The sequence below is a fragment of the Crotalus tigris genome, unplaced genomic scaffold (assembly GCF_016545835.1).
Source record: "Crotalus tigris isolate CLP2741 ecotype Arizona unplaced genomic scaffold, ASM1654583v1 scf7180000018670.1062102, whole genome shotgun sequence".
NCBI classification, from domain to species: domain Eukaryota; kingdom Metazoa; phylum Chordata; class Lepidosauria; order Squamata; family Viperidae; genus Crotalus; species Crotalus tigris.
This window is the reverse complement of record NW_024097136.1, coordinates 384,415-403,013: the sequence shown is the minus strand read 5'-3', so window position 1 is coordinate 403,013 and position 18,599 is coordinate 384,415. Positions and strand designations below refer to the sequence as shown.

At 42.1% G+C, this 18,599-nt stretch overlaps 1 protein-coding gene across 2 annotated transcripts in view; it reads right to left on the bottom strand.

Moving 5' to 3' along the window:
* Positions 1 to 18,599, bottom strand: part of SLC38A1 (solute carrier family 38 member 1) — a 196,640-nt gene that overhangs the window by 15,418 nt on the left and 162,623 nt on the right. For both annotated transcript variants that reach the window (XM_039355308.1, XM_039355309.1), the window contains 6 exons: positions 11,650 to 11,742; positions 11,356 to 11,437; positions 10,481 to 10,563; positions 3,201 to 3,259; positions 2,979 to 3,104; positions 2,562 to 2,641 (listed from right to left, as the gene is read on the bottom strand). In XM_039355308.1, coding sequence (XP_039211242.1) covers positions 2,562 to 2,641; positions 2,979 to 3,104; positions 3,201 to 3,259; positions 10,481 to 10,563; positions 11,356 to 11,437; positions 11,650 to 11,742 — 523 coding nt within the window. The remainder of the gene's footprint in view (positions 1 to 2,561; positions 2,642 to 2,978; positions 3,105 to 3,200; positions 3,260 to 10,480; positions 10,564 to 11,355; positions 11,438 to 11,649; positions 11,743 to 18,599) is intronic.

Sequence of the window (18,599 nt, the reverse complement as noted above, 5' to 3'; positions counted from 1 at the left end):
GTGATTATGACATGAAAGAAAGAATTATGTATCCATCCCCATAAGTTGAGAAAGATTATGATTATACCTTCACAGTAACCCTTCTTTTGGATCCTGAATCTGTGCAGGATCCCCATTGACCTCGGTTTAGAATAGTTTCTTACTGTGTCAATTTAAAGCATTAGTAAAGACCTATAAATGATTTATCCATGACCTCTTAGAGCAAGGGTCCTCAACCCATGGTCTGTGGACCGGCACTGGGCCACAGCATGCCAGAAACCAGTCCACGCAAACAAAACCCCATCTGCGGGATGCAAGCAGTACATGAAACCACACCCCCTCCAGTCCGCAGAAAAACCTCTCTCCGTGAAACTGGTCCCTGGTACTCAAAAGGTTGGGGATCTGTGTCTAAGAAGTAGTTTGCCTGCATGTACATTTTGATGGAAAGTTCTTTCTCTGTGTCCTGAAAGTAATGAAAGCAAGTATCTTAAGGGCAACAGAAACGACTTTTACAATAACTGCATCTAAACTGTTGAAAGTCAGCACCCACCCACCTTCCTAGAGAAGGAAATATTTGTGGGGATATTAAAAAAGGCAGAATATTATATTTCCCCAAAGGAATAATGGAGAAAAAAATTCTTAAAAGGCTTTTTTACCCAAGTTTTCCCAGGCAGAAAATGAGCAGGCCAGCTTTTAGAAATGCAGATTTGGGGCCACCTATTCATAAACAAAATGCCTTCAGCCACAGCCCCAGAGAAGGTTTAAGATGATGGGATTAGAAAAACAAAGACTCCCAAGGACAGGAAGATGACCTTCAGGACACAATAGGATTAACTCACCACCATTAGAATACCAAAAGGGCACACTCAGGCTCAGGTCAAAGTACATTGCACAGGAACAGGAAATACAAAGCCACAGAAACAGGAAGAATCTCAAATATAAACCCAAAGAAGATATAAAAGCCAACCTATACCAACTCCATTTGTCAGCTACCCAAGAAACATGCTGTGTCACTGAAGTTTCTGGCAATTCAATAAACTGAACCTTCTCCCCTAAGCAGCCTCCGTTTTATTTATTCCTGGCTTGAACTGGACCCTGATGAAGATTTTTCCTTCAACAATTTGGCACCCAGGATGGTGCTTCAAGCTAACCTCACCAATGGACCGGGCCTGGGTAAGCCTCCATCTTGCCGGCAGCAGACCCCTTATGTCTATGGGTGGGTTTCCCAGACCCTGCCTATTTGGAGCAATGGTAGTAAAGGGAGTTTTGAGTTTGAACTCAAGGGCTGCTTTGGAAAAAAGGTGAGTACCTCTAAATGTTAACTTTTAAAGCCCAGGGGAGTGAGGGAAATGTGTGTATGTCTGTTTGTGTGAATGAGAAGATCCTTCTTCCAATCACAGCTGGATCTTGCTCCCTCTGGCCTTTCCTAACCGCAAACTGATCTGTTCAAATGACAGACCCTGGAAAGCTCAAGCCCATTTATGCTAAAACATTTAATAAAATTGTTACGTGTTTTGAATACAGCACTGCAGTATAAAATCTAAAGAAATGAAAAATGTAAATTAAGTTTTAATCTGGCAATTATTTCAGGAGTTATAGATCAGATGAGTTTGTATTAAAAACTATAAAAATTAAAGTTCTCAGATAGATCTAGAAAACAATACTATAGAAAACAGATTAATTTTGTTTGATTTTGTTTCATTATTCGTTTAACCTAATTAAGCAGTCCCTTTTAGGCATCACTCTGTTTGGATGGATATACAAATATCCCCTCTTATAATGGGGATATTACCCAATTTCATATATGCTAAATTTAATGCGCACAATTAAAGCTGTAGTTTTATTCACAAAGAACTTTTCATTGATTCTTCTTGGGTTTCTAATCTTCTGTTATCAGTCCAGAGTTGCCAGTGTGAAATGGGTGGCCATATAAATCAATACATCAATCAATCAACCACTGACAAGCTGACTTTCCACAGATAGTTTAGGATACAATAATGAGACACTTAACTTTTGCTAGAATAGATTATCGTTAGGAATTATGCAGTGGTAATCCAAACACATGGAGAATACCAAGCTATTTACGTTACTTATATACCTACTATCCCTATACAATTTCTACAATCCTCAGAAGATCTGAGAATTCAATATACTCTGCCTTCCAGAGTTTAGTGACATAGTTCTTAATTTTTTAGTAGAATATAACACCTGATTGAAAAAGTAGGGTTGAAAGGGAGAGGAAACCCCCACCCACCATTTACATTTCTGCTTTGTTAAGCTGCCTTTGAGCCAGATGTGGATAATGGTGCTGTAGTAAAACATCCCTTCAGAGTGATTATTAGCATTGTTGGCATTTCTATAAATAGCTATGCAGATCTAAAGAAAATGCACAAGCGAGTAATAGCATCCCTTCATTCTATTCCCCCCCCCCCAATCAAGTCTTTCTGGAATGTTCGGAGGGAGGAAAGTATCAATTATTCCATCTCCTTTGGATAATGACAGCACTGTAGCATATAACTTAATATTCCTATCATTCAGATGAAAATGTTCTTTTTAACAATCAGTAATAAATATTTTCTTACTCTTTAAGTTCACTGTAGATTGGAAGGACTGACGGATGGCATACAAATGCAAATGCAATGGTAGGCAAAGCATACACACTCTGTTAAAAAAAAGTAAGAATCAGGATACTTTTCCTATAGTTGTTATAAAGTCTTTATTGTTTCAAATATCAGAATTGGAATTTTATGTACTTTTGCATCTGTAGTAAAATGATGTTTGGTCAATAAATTTCAGTGAATGTGTCTAATGATATACTATGGAACATAGAGTTCTTAAGCATCATTTAGTTTTACTTTTCATTACCAGGACAAAGTATACACCCTGAGATTTCTTAAATTTTTAAAAAGCACATTCTACAATTGAACTTGTATGTTCCTATAATATCTATAGCATCCTATTAGTGGAAAGAAATGGCAAATACTGTAGAAAAAACATACCTTAGAATTAAATGTAACATACTTTGGTCTGCATGCCTCCGTGTCAAAGCTAAAATTGGAAAAGGTAGCATCTGTTGCATTTCTGTCCAGAAAAGGACAAGAAAGCTGAAATTTCTTGTATATGACCTACAATAAAGGATCAAAGTTGAAAATGCTCAGCAAATGGTTTTAAATTGGAAGTTTAATCACTTAGACCAAATTGAAACATTAAGTCCAACTTACCACTATGAGAAAAAATACCATACATGTCAGGGAAAATCCACTAGTATAGCCAAGATAGCCTGATAGAAATTCAAAGGACAACATATTCAGTAATTTATTATTATTTTCATTTATGTACTTAATGGATCATCATATACATTTGAAATTGTTCACCTTTTTAAATGATCATATAAATATAATGAGACTTAATAGCCAGTCTTAGTTGGGCTAGTAATATTCAATATTTTTACTGAAGTATCTATCTATCTATCTATCTATCTATCTATCTATCTATCTATCCATCCATCCATCCATCCATCCACCTATCTATCCTATTTCTAAACTGCCCATCTCCCTCAGATACTTATTGATTATTTTTTTGTCTATAAATAGAAATATATTTCTATATAATATGGTATCATAGGTCTAGCACTGATAATATTACCCTTTGGATAATGAAATGTCTGCAAGAAAACAACCAAGCTCAGTGAGTACCAAGGACCTCTCGTTTCAAACCTGAGCTACAAATATTCTCCTTTATTAATAGAAGTTGCATAGCAGTGATGATTTATAGGCATTACAAGAAATGCCTGTTATTGCTTCCACTGCTGCACTTTGAACCAGGTGTAGCTTCTGAATGATCTTCAAGGGCAGCCCAATGTATTGCAATAAGTGCATTGTAATAGTCCTGTCTCAAGGTAACCAGGGTATGAGTGGCCATCTGAAGAGCTTCCCAAATGAGGAAAGGGGGCAACTGATGAATCTGTACAAAGGTCTTCTTAATACATCTGAAAGAAAGTGGCATAGATTGTTCTTCAAATAACCTTCTGTCAAACTGTGTAGATTATTTAAGGTCTTTGAACTAGGACACAAAGTATACTAGCAGTTATTGTACTTAGTATGGAATCCATTCAGGTTATATTCAGATTGTGTATTCCTCATAGTTGGTCATCACAGTCTTTTAAAAATCACCATGGTTGATTTTTATCTCTGTCATCTGAGTTACTCTGAAGAAATACTTTTTGATGTTTTCCATTGTAAAATGGGAGTGCCACTGTCATCATGTGACACAGAAATTAGACTGGAAGCTAGTTCAATTAATCAATTGCATTTATGTACCATCTCTTCTCTGATAACTCAGGGAGGTATGGGGGGGGAGGGGGAGGGGGAGAGGAAAGCAGTTCTTTAAATGCTATTGTCAGGTCCCTATTGGAAAGCTGCCATTCTGAGGGGAGGGGAGAATTATTTGGGGATTGAGGATGTTTCTATATTGTTTTTACTTTCACTTTGATGTATCTGCATGGGAATTGGGGAGGGGGAATGAACCCTCAGGGCCATCTGGTTTGACTCCTTTCTGGCTAATGTCTCCCTGCTACCAAGGTTGTGGCACCAAGGAACAACTTGTTATCACTTTTTCAGCTTGGAGTTCTCACAACAACTTTACGCCAGTGGATTGGTGCCTGACTGGGGCATTGGGGTGGAGTTTGGACAATGGGAAATTAGCTTAACATTTGCGTGGGAACTTCAGATTCCACCTGACCTCTCTGCAATCACTTTCTCTCAGTAAAAGATCCTTTTGGTATTATGCTTGTTTCAAGAGTCATGCTTTCCTGATAAGATAGCTGAGGCAGGACCTTATATTAGGCAGAATCTGCAAAGTGGCCAACCCGGAAAGGCATCCACCCTGGAGACCATGCAAATAATGTCAAACCAAGGCAGTGACCAGGAAGAAATCGAGTACTGGGGGGAAGCCCCTGCTAAGGCTCACCCCAGCACAAGCTCTGCAAGATGGACAGAAGAAGCTGTCAGTCTAGGGGACTCATCTAAGCCAAGATGGTCCAGTGGTGTGGGGGAAGGGAGATGACTAGGAAGAGAGGACCAAGGGGGTCATCCTCTCCTGAGGCATCCGTCAGCATGGATGGAGAGAGGATCTGGAGGGAATGGACAATGATGAGGGGCATGGAGAAGGACCTGACCATGCCAACCATTCTCATGATGGAGGCATTCAAGAACATGAAGGCATGAGAAGCCTTAGCCCAAGTGATGGGGGACAATGGCTGATGCGACCGATCAGCAAGTAGAGGGGGAAAATCATCACCTCTGAGTGCTGCGGTGGGTATGGCCAAAGCCTTGGAGGGGCAGCAACTGCCATGGAAGGGTCCCCCCAAGGGGACTTGGGAGGAACAAATGCCCCAAGGACCGGCAAAGGTGGAGCGCCCCAGTGAGAATGCAAAGCACACCCCCTCAGCGTGAAGTTTGATTGTGACCATCAGCAGCTCAGGTTCTTCCTAGCTCATATCCTCATTTACATACAGGAGTATGGCCACGAGATCCCCACCTAGGAGGCAAAAGTCAGGGTTATCACCCTGGCACTGGAGGCGGCCACAGCTAGGTGAATGGCGACCCTCCACAATGTGAACGCTCCAGAGCTACATAACTTCAACTGGTTTATGACAGCTCTGAAACAGCAATTTGAGGACCCTCTTGCTGATCGCAAAGCCCAAGATTGCATAAAGATGATGTGACAGGGGCGTGCCTCAGTAACTGAATACACTGAAGAATTCTAGGATGTAGCTTGCCGCCTTGACTGGCCAGAGAACATCCTTGTGAGCTGCTTCAAAGATGGCCTAAACAATAACTTATACAATGCTTGCATTGTGAGAGAGGCTCCCACAGGCCTCTATGACTGGTGCATGCTAGCCGAGGAAGCTGAAATCGACCAAGCCCGAAATAAGTACTGCATCAGTAAAGTTTGGAAAAAGTCACTCCCAGAGAGGAAGAGAGAAGCAACCAGACCCCAATCCAGCTGGTACGATCCACTGCCTTCTTCAAATGTGGTAAGGAAGGCCATAGAGCAACTGAATGCAGAGCAAAGACTCCAGCAAAGGAGGGAGAGCATGCACCAAGTGGGAAAGCTGCCAAATCGCACCACCATGTGAAGGAGATGGCCACGAAGAGCACAGGGGAGTTCAACCCCTCACCCAAATGGAGGGAGGGAACTCTGACCTCACTGGAGGAAGACCAAGAGTTCTCAGACACTGAGTATGACAACGATCCCTTGTTAAGTGGGTCAATCAAGCCTTTAACTATGCCCATAGAGCTGCATCTTCTGGGTACTGGGAAAAACACTTCCCTGAAGACCCTATTAGATTCAGGATGCCTAGTGAGTCCAGCTCTAGTAGAGAAAATGGGTATCTGCTTAAGAAGGCTGAAAACCCCAATTGCATTTTGCCAACCAGATGGGGTATCCCAGCCACATTTGCTGAAACCCTAGGGATGACAATGGGAGCCCACTCAGAGACTTTAACTTTCAAAATAGCCCCTGGGTGGAAAGGCCACTCATTCTGGGACTGACCTGGCTGAAGAAATAAAATCCATGGGTAGATTGGAGGAAGGGGCTGTTGACCTTCTCACTGAAAAGAAACCCCCCACGGCAAGGCAGAGAACCTCCCCCAATGGGCCCTCTGCAAAGAGATCGGGGGGGGGGCAGTAAAAGGGAAAGATCTGTTAAGAATACCAAGACTTAAAGGATGTATTCAGTGAGTGGGGGTTGGATGAGCTCCCTCCTCACTGACCCACAGATTGCGCCATCGAAATCGTCCCAGGGGCTAAGTTACCAAAACCGTAGCTCTACTCAATGACCTCTAGGGAGCTAGATGAGCTACATATTTTCATTGACAAAAATCTAATCTGAAGGTTTACCCAGCCAGCGCGGCCTCGGGTGGCTGCCCCTGTCCTATTCTGAGAAAAGAAGGATGGCTCTCTTCATCTCTGCATTGAATATAGGGGGCTGAACGCAGTGTGCACCCCCTTCCCCTCATGAAGGACATGTTGGCCCACCTGGCAAAGGGGAGGATTTTTTTCCAAACTAGATTTGTGAGAGGCTTACTGCTATGTTAGAATCAGAGAAGGGGATGAATGGAAGACTGCTTTTAAATGCCCAATGGGCTGCTTCCAGTTTAAAGTACTCCCCTTTAGCTTACAAGGGGCCTCCACAGTGTTCATGCAGCTGATAAACGAGGTGTTCCATGAACATCTATACAAAGGGGTTCTAGTGTATCTTGATGACATCTTAATTTACACAGAAATGAAAGTGAATGTGAAACTGGTCAGGGCTGTTGGAAAAACTCCATGTAGCCAAGCTGTATGCTAAACTGTCTAAGTGTGAGTTTCACAAAGACAAAATCGATTACCTGGGGATTTGTATTTCCCATGAAAGGGTTGAAATGGACCCAGAAAAGTTGCGGGCAGTATTAGAGTGGGCACCCTCATGCACCAGAAAGCAATTGCGAAGCTTCCTAGGGTTTGCCAACTTTTACCAGCAGCTCATCTCCTCATTTGCTCGGATAGCCCATTACCAACTTGCTGAAAAAAAAGGGTGGGGATAAGCCAAAACCCAGCCAACCTCTGAAATGGACTATGGAATGCCAGGCGGCATTCAAAAAACTCAAGACATTTTTTTCTGCAGAATCGATGCTGAAGCACCCAGACCCTGAGAGACTTTTTGTCATTCAAGCTGATGCCAACAATGTTGAGATGGGGGCCATAGTACTGCAGAAAAATGAGGAAGGGCAACTGCACCCATGCATTTACACATCAAAAAAGCTAATTGCGACTGAACAACGTTGGGCTGTATGCGAGGAGGTATATGCTGTTTGATGGGCTCTCATCTTCTGGAGACATTTTCTAGAGGGGAGTAAAATCCCATTCCAGGTCTGGACTGATCACAAAAATCTGGAAGCATTAAAAATTCCTTGAAAGCTATCTCTTACACAAGCACAGCAAGCCAGTACTTCCTATGTTTCGAATTCACCCTACACTATTTACTGGGGGGGGGGAACGTCCCGGCAAATGCTTTTTCTAGAATGCCACAATACAATGGTTCCAAGATGGAAATATCAAGCCTCTACTCTCCTCACACCAGCTGGTGGCCCAGGTAACCACAAAAGCCCAGCAGAAGGGAAAACTGTCCATGGACAATGCTACCATAGTGGCTTTTAAGAAAGCCCTGGAAAAAGACGAGTGGTTTGGCAGCCACAAAAATGTGTGCTCTATGCAGGATGGACTGGCCTGGGTAGGTGGAAAGTTGTATGTACTTGTCAGCCAGAGACTAAAAACCATGCAAATATGCCATGACTCAAAGTTGGACACTTTGGATTTGTGAAGATTTTGCATCCCCTTGAAAGACAGTTTTGGTGGCCCTCACTCAAAAAAGAAATTGAGAGTTATGTCTCCAGCTGCCCTATACACACATTGGAACGACGGAGACATGGGCTACTTTAAATAGTAGCTGAGCCGTCGACACCCTGGAGAGAGATCTAAATCTAGAATAATTGAAAACAATTTCCCATGTCAGAAATTCAGTAATTTATAACAAGAGTAGTACATCTTGACCAAATTGTGAAATCAAGAAATGAAACTGCCATTTCATAATTTCCAGTAATCCAATTTTCCCTTGCAATAATTCAAATGGTTTAGAAACTTCACTGACAATAAGCTAATCCTCTAGTAATATCATCCTTGCCTATGTCTTGAAAAGAACCTGTGATTTTCAAGCAGAATTTTTAAATTTTGTAAAAAAAAAAAAAAAAAGCCCTATCAGAATTAAGAATGTTTCACACGGGACTGTAAAAGTTCTTGACTGCAAAAATATTACTTTATATTCTAAAGAGCAGTAAAGGCCGAGAATTTTTAGAAGAAAAGGAAAACAGTAGATTATAGTGCAAGGATTGTCCTGCAAGCCTTTATTGATGAATTGTAATGTTTAGTATGACAAGAAGAGGCAATTATTATATCATTAGGTAATAATTATATAAAATTTTATATAATTTTATATATAAAATTATATAAACATCATGAGAAAGGCAGGGCTAGATGAATCAAAAGTTGGAATTAAGATTGCCGGGAGAAATATCAACAACCTAAGATGTGCAGATGATACCACTCTAATGGCAGAAAGTGAAGAGGAACTAAAGAGCCTCTTGATGTGGGTGAAGAAGGAGAGTGCAAAAGTTGGCTTGAAACTCAACATTAAGAAAACCAAAATCATGGCATCTGGCCCTCTCAATTCCTGGCAAATAGATGGGGAAGAAATGGAGGTAGTGACAGATTTTATTTTTCTGGGCTCCAAGATCACCTCAGATGGGGACTGCAGCCAAGAAATTAAAAGACGCTTGCTCCTGGGGAGGAAAGCTATGGCAAATCTAGACAGCATACTAAAAAGCGAGACATCACCCTGCCAACAAAAGTGCGTATAGTCCAGGCCATGGCTTTCCCAGTTGCAATGTATGGCTGTGAAAGTTGGACCATAAGAAAGGCTGAGCGCCAAAGAATTGAGGCCTTTGAACTATGGTGCTGGAGAAGACTCCTGCGAGTCCCTTGGACTGCAAGGCGTTCAAACCGGTCAGTCCTAGAAGAGATCAACCCTGACTGCTCTTTAGAAGGCCAGATCCTGAAGTTGAAACTCAAATACTTTGGCCACCTAATGAGAAGGAAGGACTCACTGGAGAAGGGCCTAATGCTGGGAAAGATTGAGTGCAATAGAAGAACGGGACGACAGAGAATGAGATGGCTGGATGGAGTCACTGAAGCAGTAGGTGTGAACTTAAATGGACTCCAGAAGATGGTAGAGGACAGGAAGACCTGGAGGAACGTTGTCCATGGGGTCGCGATGGGTCGGACACGACTTCGCAATTAACAACAACAACAATATAAACTGTATCTAATTTAATTACTTTCTGTTCTATCCCTCATTATCCAATGCATTCTCATGTTATAAACAATCAAAAAGTAAAGGGCACTTTTAGATTCTCTGGGTGAACTTTTATGAAAAAAAAATCTTGTTATATAGTACACTGTAGATGATTAAGCTCTGAAGAGGTAAATTCAGAGGACTTGTAATAAGCAAAAAGCAGAGACCTGGTAAAAATAAGATTTGAAACAACAGTGTTCTGGGTTAGGAATCCAGGAATATCTTAACTTTACAAACATTCTAAGATGTTTGCTAAACTAAAGATTATGCAGTTTTTAAAATATTAATATATCTTAATAGCACTGTTTGTTTATTTGAAGCAACCTAGGCTATTTACTGTTCTCAGGGAATCCAGGACTTTTTTTGGACATAACCAATCTCCGAAATAGAAAAATGAAACAAAGACATTATTTAGTGTATTAAACAACCAAATATATTAAACCAATACCCGACTGTATTTTCAGTTCTCAATTCCTAAGAAGGAATGGAAAGATATGCTGAAAATTAAGATTCAACATCTTTTAGTCTAAAAAAAGTAAATTATTCTTACCCAAATTTTTCAGAAGGCATAGAGGAAGAATTATTAAAAAGGTCACAGCTACGACCAGAACTCGCCCATCCACATACCAGGCTCTGTAAAACATTTTTGAAAACAGAAGAATAAGATAACTTGTATTCTGGATACTCTCATTCATTTAAAGTAGCTAAATTTAAAATCAGGGATGGAAATCAGCAAAATTTGGCATAATTTTAATCCTCACCCCAACCCTCATGTGTAGGATTTCAATTCATATCTGTGATAAGAGCTATCTAGTTTTTCTACTTCACGCTACTATTTGAAGTAGGGAGAAAAGGGATCCTGAAAGAGAAGATTAAAAGTGTCAGACACAGAAAGTATCCCAACCCACTCTGATCTCTAGACCCACCCACTGCTTGCTTCAGCCAGATTCTTCCAAATAATTACCTGCAATGAAACTTATAATTTCTCTGGATATGATACTCATAAAGTACCTCAATTATCTCCAAATGTTCAGGCCAAGAACCCAATGATTACCGTAATTGTCCATGCCAATAAGATACTTCATTGCATTTAACTCCAAACTCTTTGGGTTTTGTTTACAGTGGGCATTTTTACCCACACTTTCTTCTGGATTGGCCTTCTGGATATCTTGGAAGTATATTTTTCAGGACTCATAAATATGCTGGGAATTCTGGGAGGTTATAGTTTCAAACAATTCCAGAGATTGCATATTGGGAAAGATGGAAATGATCACTTTTTTACTTCTTTCCATTTTTGAAATAATTCCATTAAAAAGTAGGAAAATAGCACCATATATTACCTCCTGGCATTGACCACTTTCTATAAATCCTTCATCCTATCACCAAAATAATCAAGTCAGAAAAAAAAACATAAATTCAACTTACACAAATGTATCATCTTCTCCCATAAGAAACTTTATGGCAGCAGGCAGCTCATTTTTAACTATAAAGAGGTAGCTCAACATAGCTGGAGGAAAGCATGGTAAAAAGAAAACAAGAAAATGTGCCTTAAGCATACAGTGATGTACACTTCTATATAATTTTCAAAGCAAGTCAAGAGAATATTTGCAGTTCTCCAAATAATTTGAAGCAGCCAATGAAGCTTCCCAGTAGGAAATGTTTAAGAAGACCTACTGAACAAATTATTTATTTTTCATGCTTCATTAGACTTCATTTTACCTCCAGTGTTCTGAAGAGATGTAGATCCAAAAACAATAATCTTTCCTGGAGTGCCAAAAACTTGTTCTCCAAGTTTTTCATAAACCATACAGCCTAGTTAAACCAAGGTGAAGAGAGATGGCAATTAATCACAAGGAACAATATCTTTAATAATATAATGTACATTTGTTGCATACTTCGGTATATCATAGTCTATTTTCTTATCTTTTAACTGACAAATGGGATGTAAAGCATTGTTCTCTCCAGTTCTTTGCAAAAAAAAGTCTGAAGCTATTTTTCTTCACTTCTGATAACCTTGAAATGTAGACAACACTTGTGAACCAATAGTGCTGGTCTCTTTCAGTCAGGCTGAACAGTAGGAGAGTGAAAATAATGTTAAATTGCTGTCTTCGTCCAATTATCTGGTCATGAAATAACCTTACTCAAAATTAAATAAAATAAATTGCAAGAATATAAACCACAATTTTCATTCAATGAATCTGTGTGCCTCTGGTGGTGGTTTACAAAAAATATTGTGAGGCTATAGTAATGGGAAACTATATGAAAAAATTAAAATGTTAAAAAATATAAATTACATTGGCATTGCTGGGCTGCATTTTGAATATCCCAATGTGCTGTGATGATGAAATGGTAACACTTTGCAAGTAGGCACTTTCCCCAAAAGCTATGACCATGATTGTGGGAAAGTGCCTATTTGCAAAGTGTTTGTCAGAATCCAATTATAGTTATCAATTATAGAAAACCCCATTTCTGTCTTCTATGGATTCTGTCATACAATGAAGGGAAGGGGGTGAACAAAGGGGCTTTATGGCCCTCACTTCCTTTGGTACACTTCAAAGGAACTGGATGTGTATATCACCAAAAGGACTAACCATAACAATGGGGCTATTATCTTTCATGTAGTTTTCTCTGAAATCTCCATCCAGCCGGCAGTAAGGAAAAGGGGGTGGGAGTGTAATGCCTGAGACTGTCGCTGGAAGAAGGGGGTGATTGGGTGGGGCTACTGGGGAACCCCTTAAAACCTTGAATGGGAGAGCTTGGACCCCAAGTCCTATCTAGAACACCTGCAACCATTTTCTCTTAATAAAGGATGCCTGTTGGAAGAACTATTCCAAGAGTTCTGTCTTCTTAAGATGCAAAGTGGGGTGGGTCCTTACATTAGACAGGACTTGCAAAATTAATCCACCTGGAAGGGAGACCCTTGCTGGGGGATTTTGCAAAAAATTACCATGTCAGACAATGGAGCAAGAAAGGGGGAAAACTCCCTGGAAAGAGAGCAGCTGCCCCGACTGGAATCTTGCCAGATGTCGGGATCCGAGAGGTCAGATTCCTCAGGAGAAGAAGTGGTGGAGACACGGGACCACAAGCCTCGCTGGTCAAAGGGCGTTGGAAAGAAAAGTGAGAGGGGAAAGGAATCAAGAAAGGTGACTCTGAGATGGGGGACCAAGCAACCAGAATGGAAGCAGGAGATGGAAAAATCCCTGCACGCAAGTGAAGAGGGAGAAAGTAGCCACCGTACTCGGACTGGATCCTAGAGAAAACTATTGACCTGATGAAGAGAACTCTCAGCTCCCTAGGAGAGGAGAATCCTGAGCCCTACGGCCGCCCCAGTTCCTGGAGCCGCAAATGGAGAGACACCGAGGGGGAAGTGGAACCTGCAGCCCGGGGACATCTGCTGATCCAGTAGTCCCCACCCCCTGCCAAACCACAGATGGCGATCTGGACAGAAGACACTACCACCAATCACAGAGGAACTGATCCATTCCAAGACGTCCGCCATTGGAGGTGAAATTCAAAGGGGAGCCAACACGCTTCGGGTTTTTCCTAACCCAAGTCCTCAGCTACATGGAGGAATACGGGCAGGACATCCCCAGTGACAAAGCCCGCATCCGGATCGTACAATCTGCCCTGGACGGACTGGCTGCAGATTGGGTGGTGAACTTGCACGACTCCAATGCCCCAGAGCTCAACGACTTCAACCATTTCATGTCCTCTTTGAGAAGGCAATTTGAATACCCCCTGGCTGATCGCAAAGCCCGCGAAAGGATAAAAACGATGAGGCAAGGCAAACACCCGGTGGCTGAATATACACAAGAATTCCGGACCATTGCCAGCAAACTGAACTGGCCAGAAGACATCCTCCTTAGCCATTTCAAAGATGGACTAAATTATGACCTATATGACGCTTGCCTGCCCCAAGGGGACCCACACCAACTTGAGGAATGATACGTCTTGGCAGAGGAAGCAGAGACCGACATATTGAAGAAACACCGCCGAGGAAAACAATGGAGCCGCTCCCCGCCGGAGTTGACACATGAACCAGTGAAACCATTGGCTACAGCCAAAGAAGCAAATGGGGTGTTTCAAGTGCAGAAGAGAAGGGCATCGAGCTGTAGAATGCCGCTCCAAAGCCCCCCAGCACAACCCAGACAGATCCCTGATCAGCAATTCCGGAAAGTCTTCAGCTAAGCCAAAAGAAACTGCCATGAGAATGATGGAAATTGTGGAACCCCCCACCTCTGCTCATCAGGGTGAAAGAACTCCAGCCTATACCGCAGGGCTGGTGGACGCCTCAGATGACAGCTCGGAGGGCGAACCCCTGGTAAGTGAACGCATCGTACCCATCCTCAAGACAAAGACTATATTAATTCCCCCCATGCCCGAAGCTGTGAAGGTGAAAGCCTTAATAGACTCTGGCTGCACCCGCTGCCTTATTAGCCTGACACTAGTGGGGAATCTGGGCATTCCGTCGAGGAGACTGGAACAACCAATCTCCTTTGGCCAGTTATATGGATCCATAACAGGGGCGGTGCTATCTACCCTAGCCACTCTACCAATACACCTCTCTCTGGGCAAACATGAGGAGGACATAACGTTTGTGATGACCCCAGGCATGGAATGCCCAATGATCCTAGGGATGGAATGGATAAAAAAAATGGAACCCCTGGGTAAATTGGAGGATGACAGAAATCAAATTCCCGAAGGGGGACCCTATGGACTTAAAATCCCAAGGGGGGCTACCAGAATCAAGAATAGAAAAAGCATCCGTGGGAGAGGAAAAGGGACTACCAGAAATACCAGAGGAATACAGAGACCTTGCTGAAGTTTTCAGTGAGGAGAGGGCAGATGAGCTCCCCCCCCCACTGACCCACAGACTGTACCATTGAATTCAAGCCTGGGGCAAAACTCCCAAAGCCCAGATTATACTCCATGAGCCCAAAGGAGAAGGAGGAAATGGAAAGATTCATAAAAAAAAAAAAACTAGAGAGAGGTTTCATTGAGCCAGCCAAGCCTAAAGTGGCTGCCCCGGTCCTCTTTAGACAGAAGAAGGATGGCTCTTTACGCTTATGCGTGGATTACAGGGCCCTGAATATAATCAGTGAAAGCAACCTATACCCTCTGCCCCTCATGAAAGACATGCTGTCAGACCTCTCGAAAGGGAATTTTTTTTTCTAAACTAGACCTAAGGGAAGCTTACTATCGCGTGAGAATTAAGGAAGGGGACGAATGGAAGACCGCATTTAACTCCCCCATGGGGTGCTATCAATTCAAAGTCTTGCCATTTGGATTACAAGGGGGCCCTGCAGTCTTTATGTAATTAATCAATGACATTCTAAGGGAGTACCTGTTTAAGGGGGTCCTTGTTTACTTGGATGATATTCTTATCTTCACTGAAACAAAAGAGGAACATGTCAACTTTGTCAGAGCGGTTTTAAAGAAACTGCGAGCCGCCCACCTATATGCCAAACTCTCAAAATGCGAATTCCACCAGGAAAGGATAGACTACCTAGGTTATCGCATATCCCCCCAGGGCATTGAAATGGACCCAGAGAAGGCCAGAGCAGTATTAGATTGGGCACCACCCTGCACAAGAAAGCAATTACAAAGTTTCCTGGGCTTTGCAAACTTTTACCACCAATTCATCCCCTCATTTGCCCAGATAGTGTTGCCCCTCACTAACTTACTAAAAATGAAGGGAGCATCCTCAGTAAAACCTAGCCAGCCACTAACATGGACAATGGAGTGCCAAGCAGCATTTGAGAGACTAAAGAGACTTTTTTCTGCCGAACCAGTACTAAGGCACCCAGACATGGACAAGCCCTTCGTAATACAGGCGGATGCAAGTGATGTGGCAGTGGGGGCTGTTCTATTACAAGAAAACGATGATGGAGTATTGCAACCCTGTGCATATACATCCAAGAAACTCACGGAAATAGAACAGCGCTGGCCCGTATGGGAGAAAGAGGCATACGGGATACGTTGGGCATTACTCACGTGGCGACAGTTCCTGGAAGGCAACAAAATCCCCTTCCAGGTGTGGACTGATCACAAAAATTTGGAAGTCCTGAAAGTGCCCAGGAAACTCAATCCCAGCTTTCCATGACACAAAATCAGCAGGGCATTTTGGATTTGTAAAAATTTTACATTTAATTAAATGGCAATTTTGGTGGCCATCCATAAAAAAGGACATAGAAAGCTACGTAGCCAGCTGCCCAAAATGTGCTACTGCAAAGAGGTTGCAAGGGACATCGCCAGGACTATTACAAATAATGGCAAATCCCTCAGCCCCTGGAGGGAAATAGCCATGGATTTTATAGTGGAATTGCCAGAAAGCAATGGGAATACTGTTGTCTGGATGGTCACGGAGTTGTTTTCCAAACAGGTGCAATTTATCCCTTGCCAAAAGATTCCCACTGCAAAAGCCTTAGGGAAACTTTTCGTCCAGCACATTTACAGATTGCATGGGGCACCCCAATGCATCATCTCTGATAGGGGAGTGCAATTTACATCTGCATTTTGGAAGGAATTTTTATCCCTCTTAGGGACCACTCAGGGACTGACATCTAGCCATCATCCACAAGGGGATGGACAAACAGAACATTGTCATTCAGTACTTGACCAATATTTAAGGTGTTTTATTAATTTTCAGCAAACAAATTGGACGGACCTACTCCCTTTCGCAGAAGTTGCTTACAATAATGCAGTCCACTCCAGCACAGGTTACACTCCTTTTCAAATAGCCACCAGTCAAAGTTTCAACCCCATGCCAGAATTAACCCCACAGGAACCGGCGATCCCATCACTGAAAGAATGGATGGAACAATTACAAAACACCTGGCCAATAGTCAGAAAAGCACTAGATGAAGCTGGCAGGCATACAAAGCACAAGCCAATAAAAAAAGGGTTGAGCCTACACCATTCATTATAGGAGAAATGGTGTACTTATCTACAAAATACCTAAAGTCCCTACAGCCCTGTAAAAAACTTGGACCAAAATATATAGGGCCTTTTCCAATTAAAAGAATCATAAACCCAGTAACAGTAGAATTAGAATTACCCCAAAATCTCAGGCAAATACACCCAACTTTTCATTGCAGCTTACTGAAAAGAGAGCATCAGTCACCTTTACGGCCAAAAATCCCCCCCACCACCACCACCTCCAATCATGGTGGAGGGCGAACAATACTTTGAAATAAAGGAAACCCTTGACTCAAGGAGATATCATGGAGCGATTCAGTACCTAGTTGCCTGGAAACACCTCCCTGCCTCACAAAACAAGTGGGTCCATAAACGTCATGTCAGAGCCCCGAAGCTATTAAAGAAGTTTCACACAGAATATCCTAACAAGCCTGACTAACTCTTATACCTGTTTTGTTTTCTTTCAGGTGGATCTGTCTTATTTTTGAGGGGGCAGGATGTCAGAATCCAATTATATTTCATCTCTACTTATCAATTATAGAAAACCCTATTTCTGCCTTGTATGGATTCTGTCATACGATGAAAGGGAGGGGGTGAACAAAGGGGCTTTATGGCCCTCACTTCCTTCGGTACACTTCAAAGGAACTGGATGTGTATATCACCAAAAGGACTAACCATAACAATGGGGCTATTACCTTTCATGTATTCCTCTCTGAAGTCTCCATCCAGCCGGCAGTAAGGAAAAGGGGGCGGGAGTGTAATGCCTGAGACTGTCGCTGGAAGAAGGGGGTGATTGGGTGGGGCTACTGGGGAACCCCTTAAAACCTTGAATGGGAGAGCTTGGACCCCAAGTCCTGTCTAGAACACCTGCAACCATTTTCTCTTAATAAAGGATGCCTGTTGGAAGAACTATTCCAAGAGTTCTGTCTTCTTAAGATGCAAAGTGCGGTGGGTCCTTACAGTGTTACTGTTTCATTATCACAGCTTATTGGGTTATTCAATAAGATTATAATCTTATTAATATTCAATAATTCAGAAGGTTGGATGAAGACAGTAATTACACACTGTTACAGTTCCTGGATTGATGGAGGGGAAAATAATACATTATTGAACCAAAAGCGCTTTTTCAAAAGACAATTGGACTTTGTTTTTCCTTGAAAATGTTTCACTTGTCATTCAAGAAGCTTCTTCAGTTCTGACTGAATTGTGGAGGATGGAAGGATTTATATTCCTTGCAGTCATCTTGTTGTTAGCACTCTTTCTGAGAGTAATTGAGTTCCACTGGAGGTTTATCTGTGCCCTCAGGGTCACTTGAATAGGGCAAATGGATGTGGAACTGCTGAAAGGACTGTGCTGAAAACAGGAAATTGTTGTTGTGGTATCCCTGTCCCTCTGCTGAGAGAGGGCTGTTCAGTCCTAAATGAGATGTCCTCTTTGACCCATTTTTCAAACTTTTTTTTTTCTTTCAAACTGAAAGAAACGGTCAAAGAGGCATTCTATATTAAGATTGAACAGCGCTCTCTCAACAGATACTACCTGAATGACTGAGAATCTCTCCATAGACATTACTGAACCTCTACCTTGGATATGAGACACACACACACACACACACAGAGAGAGAGATAAGAGATTACTGGTCTGAACATTGGGAGGAGAGGCAGGGTGAGACAAACATTTCTGCTAATGAAAAGACAATTCTTAAGGTCTGTAGAGCCACAGTGATTCTATGGTTTACAACCAATTGGAGCAGA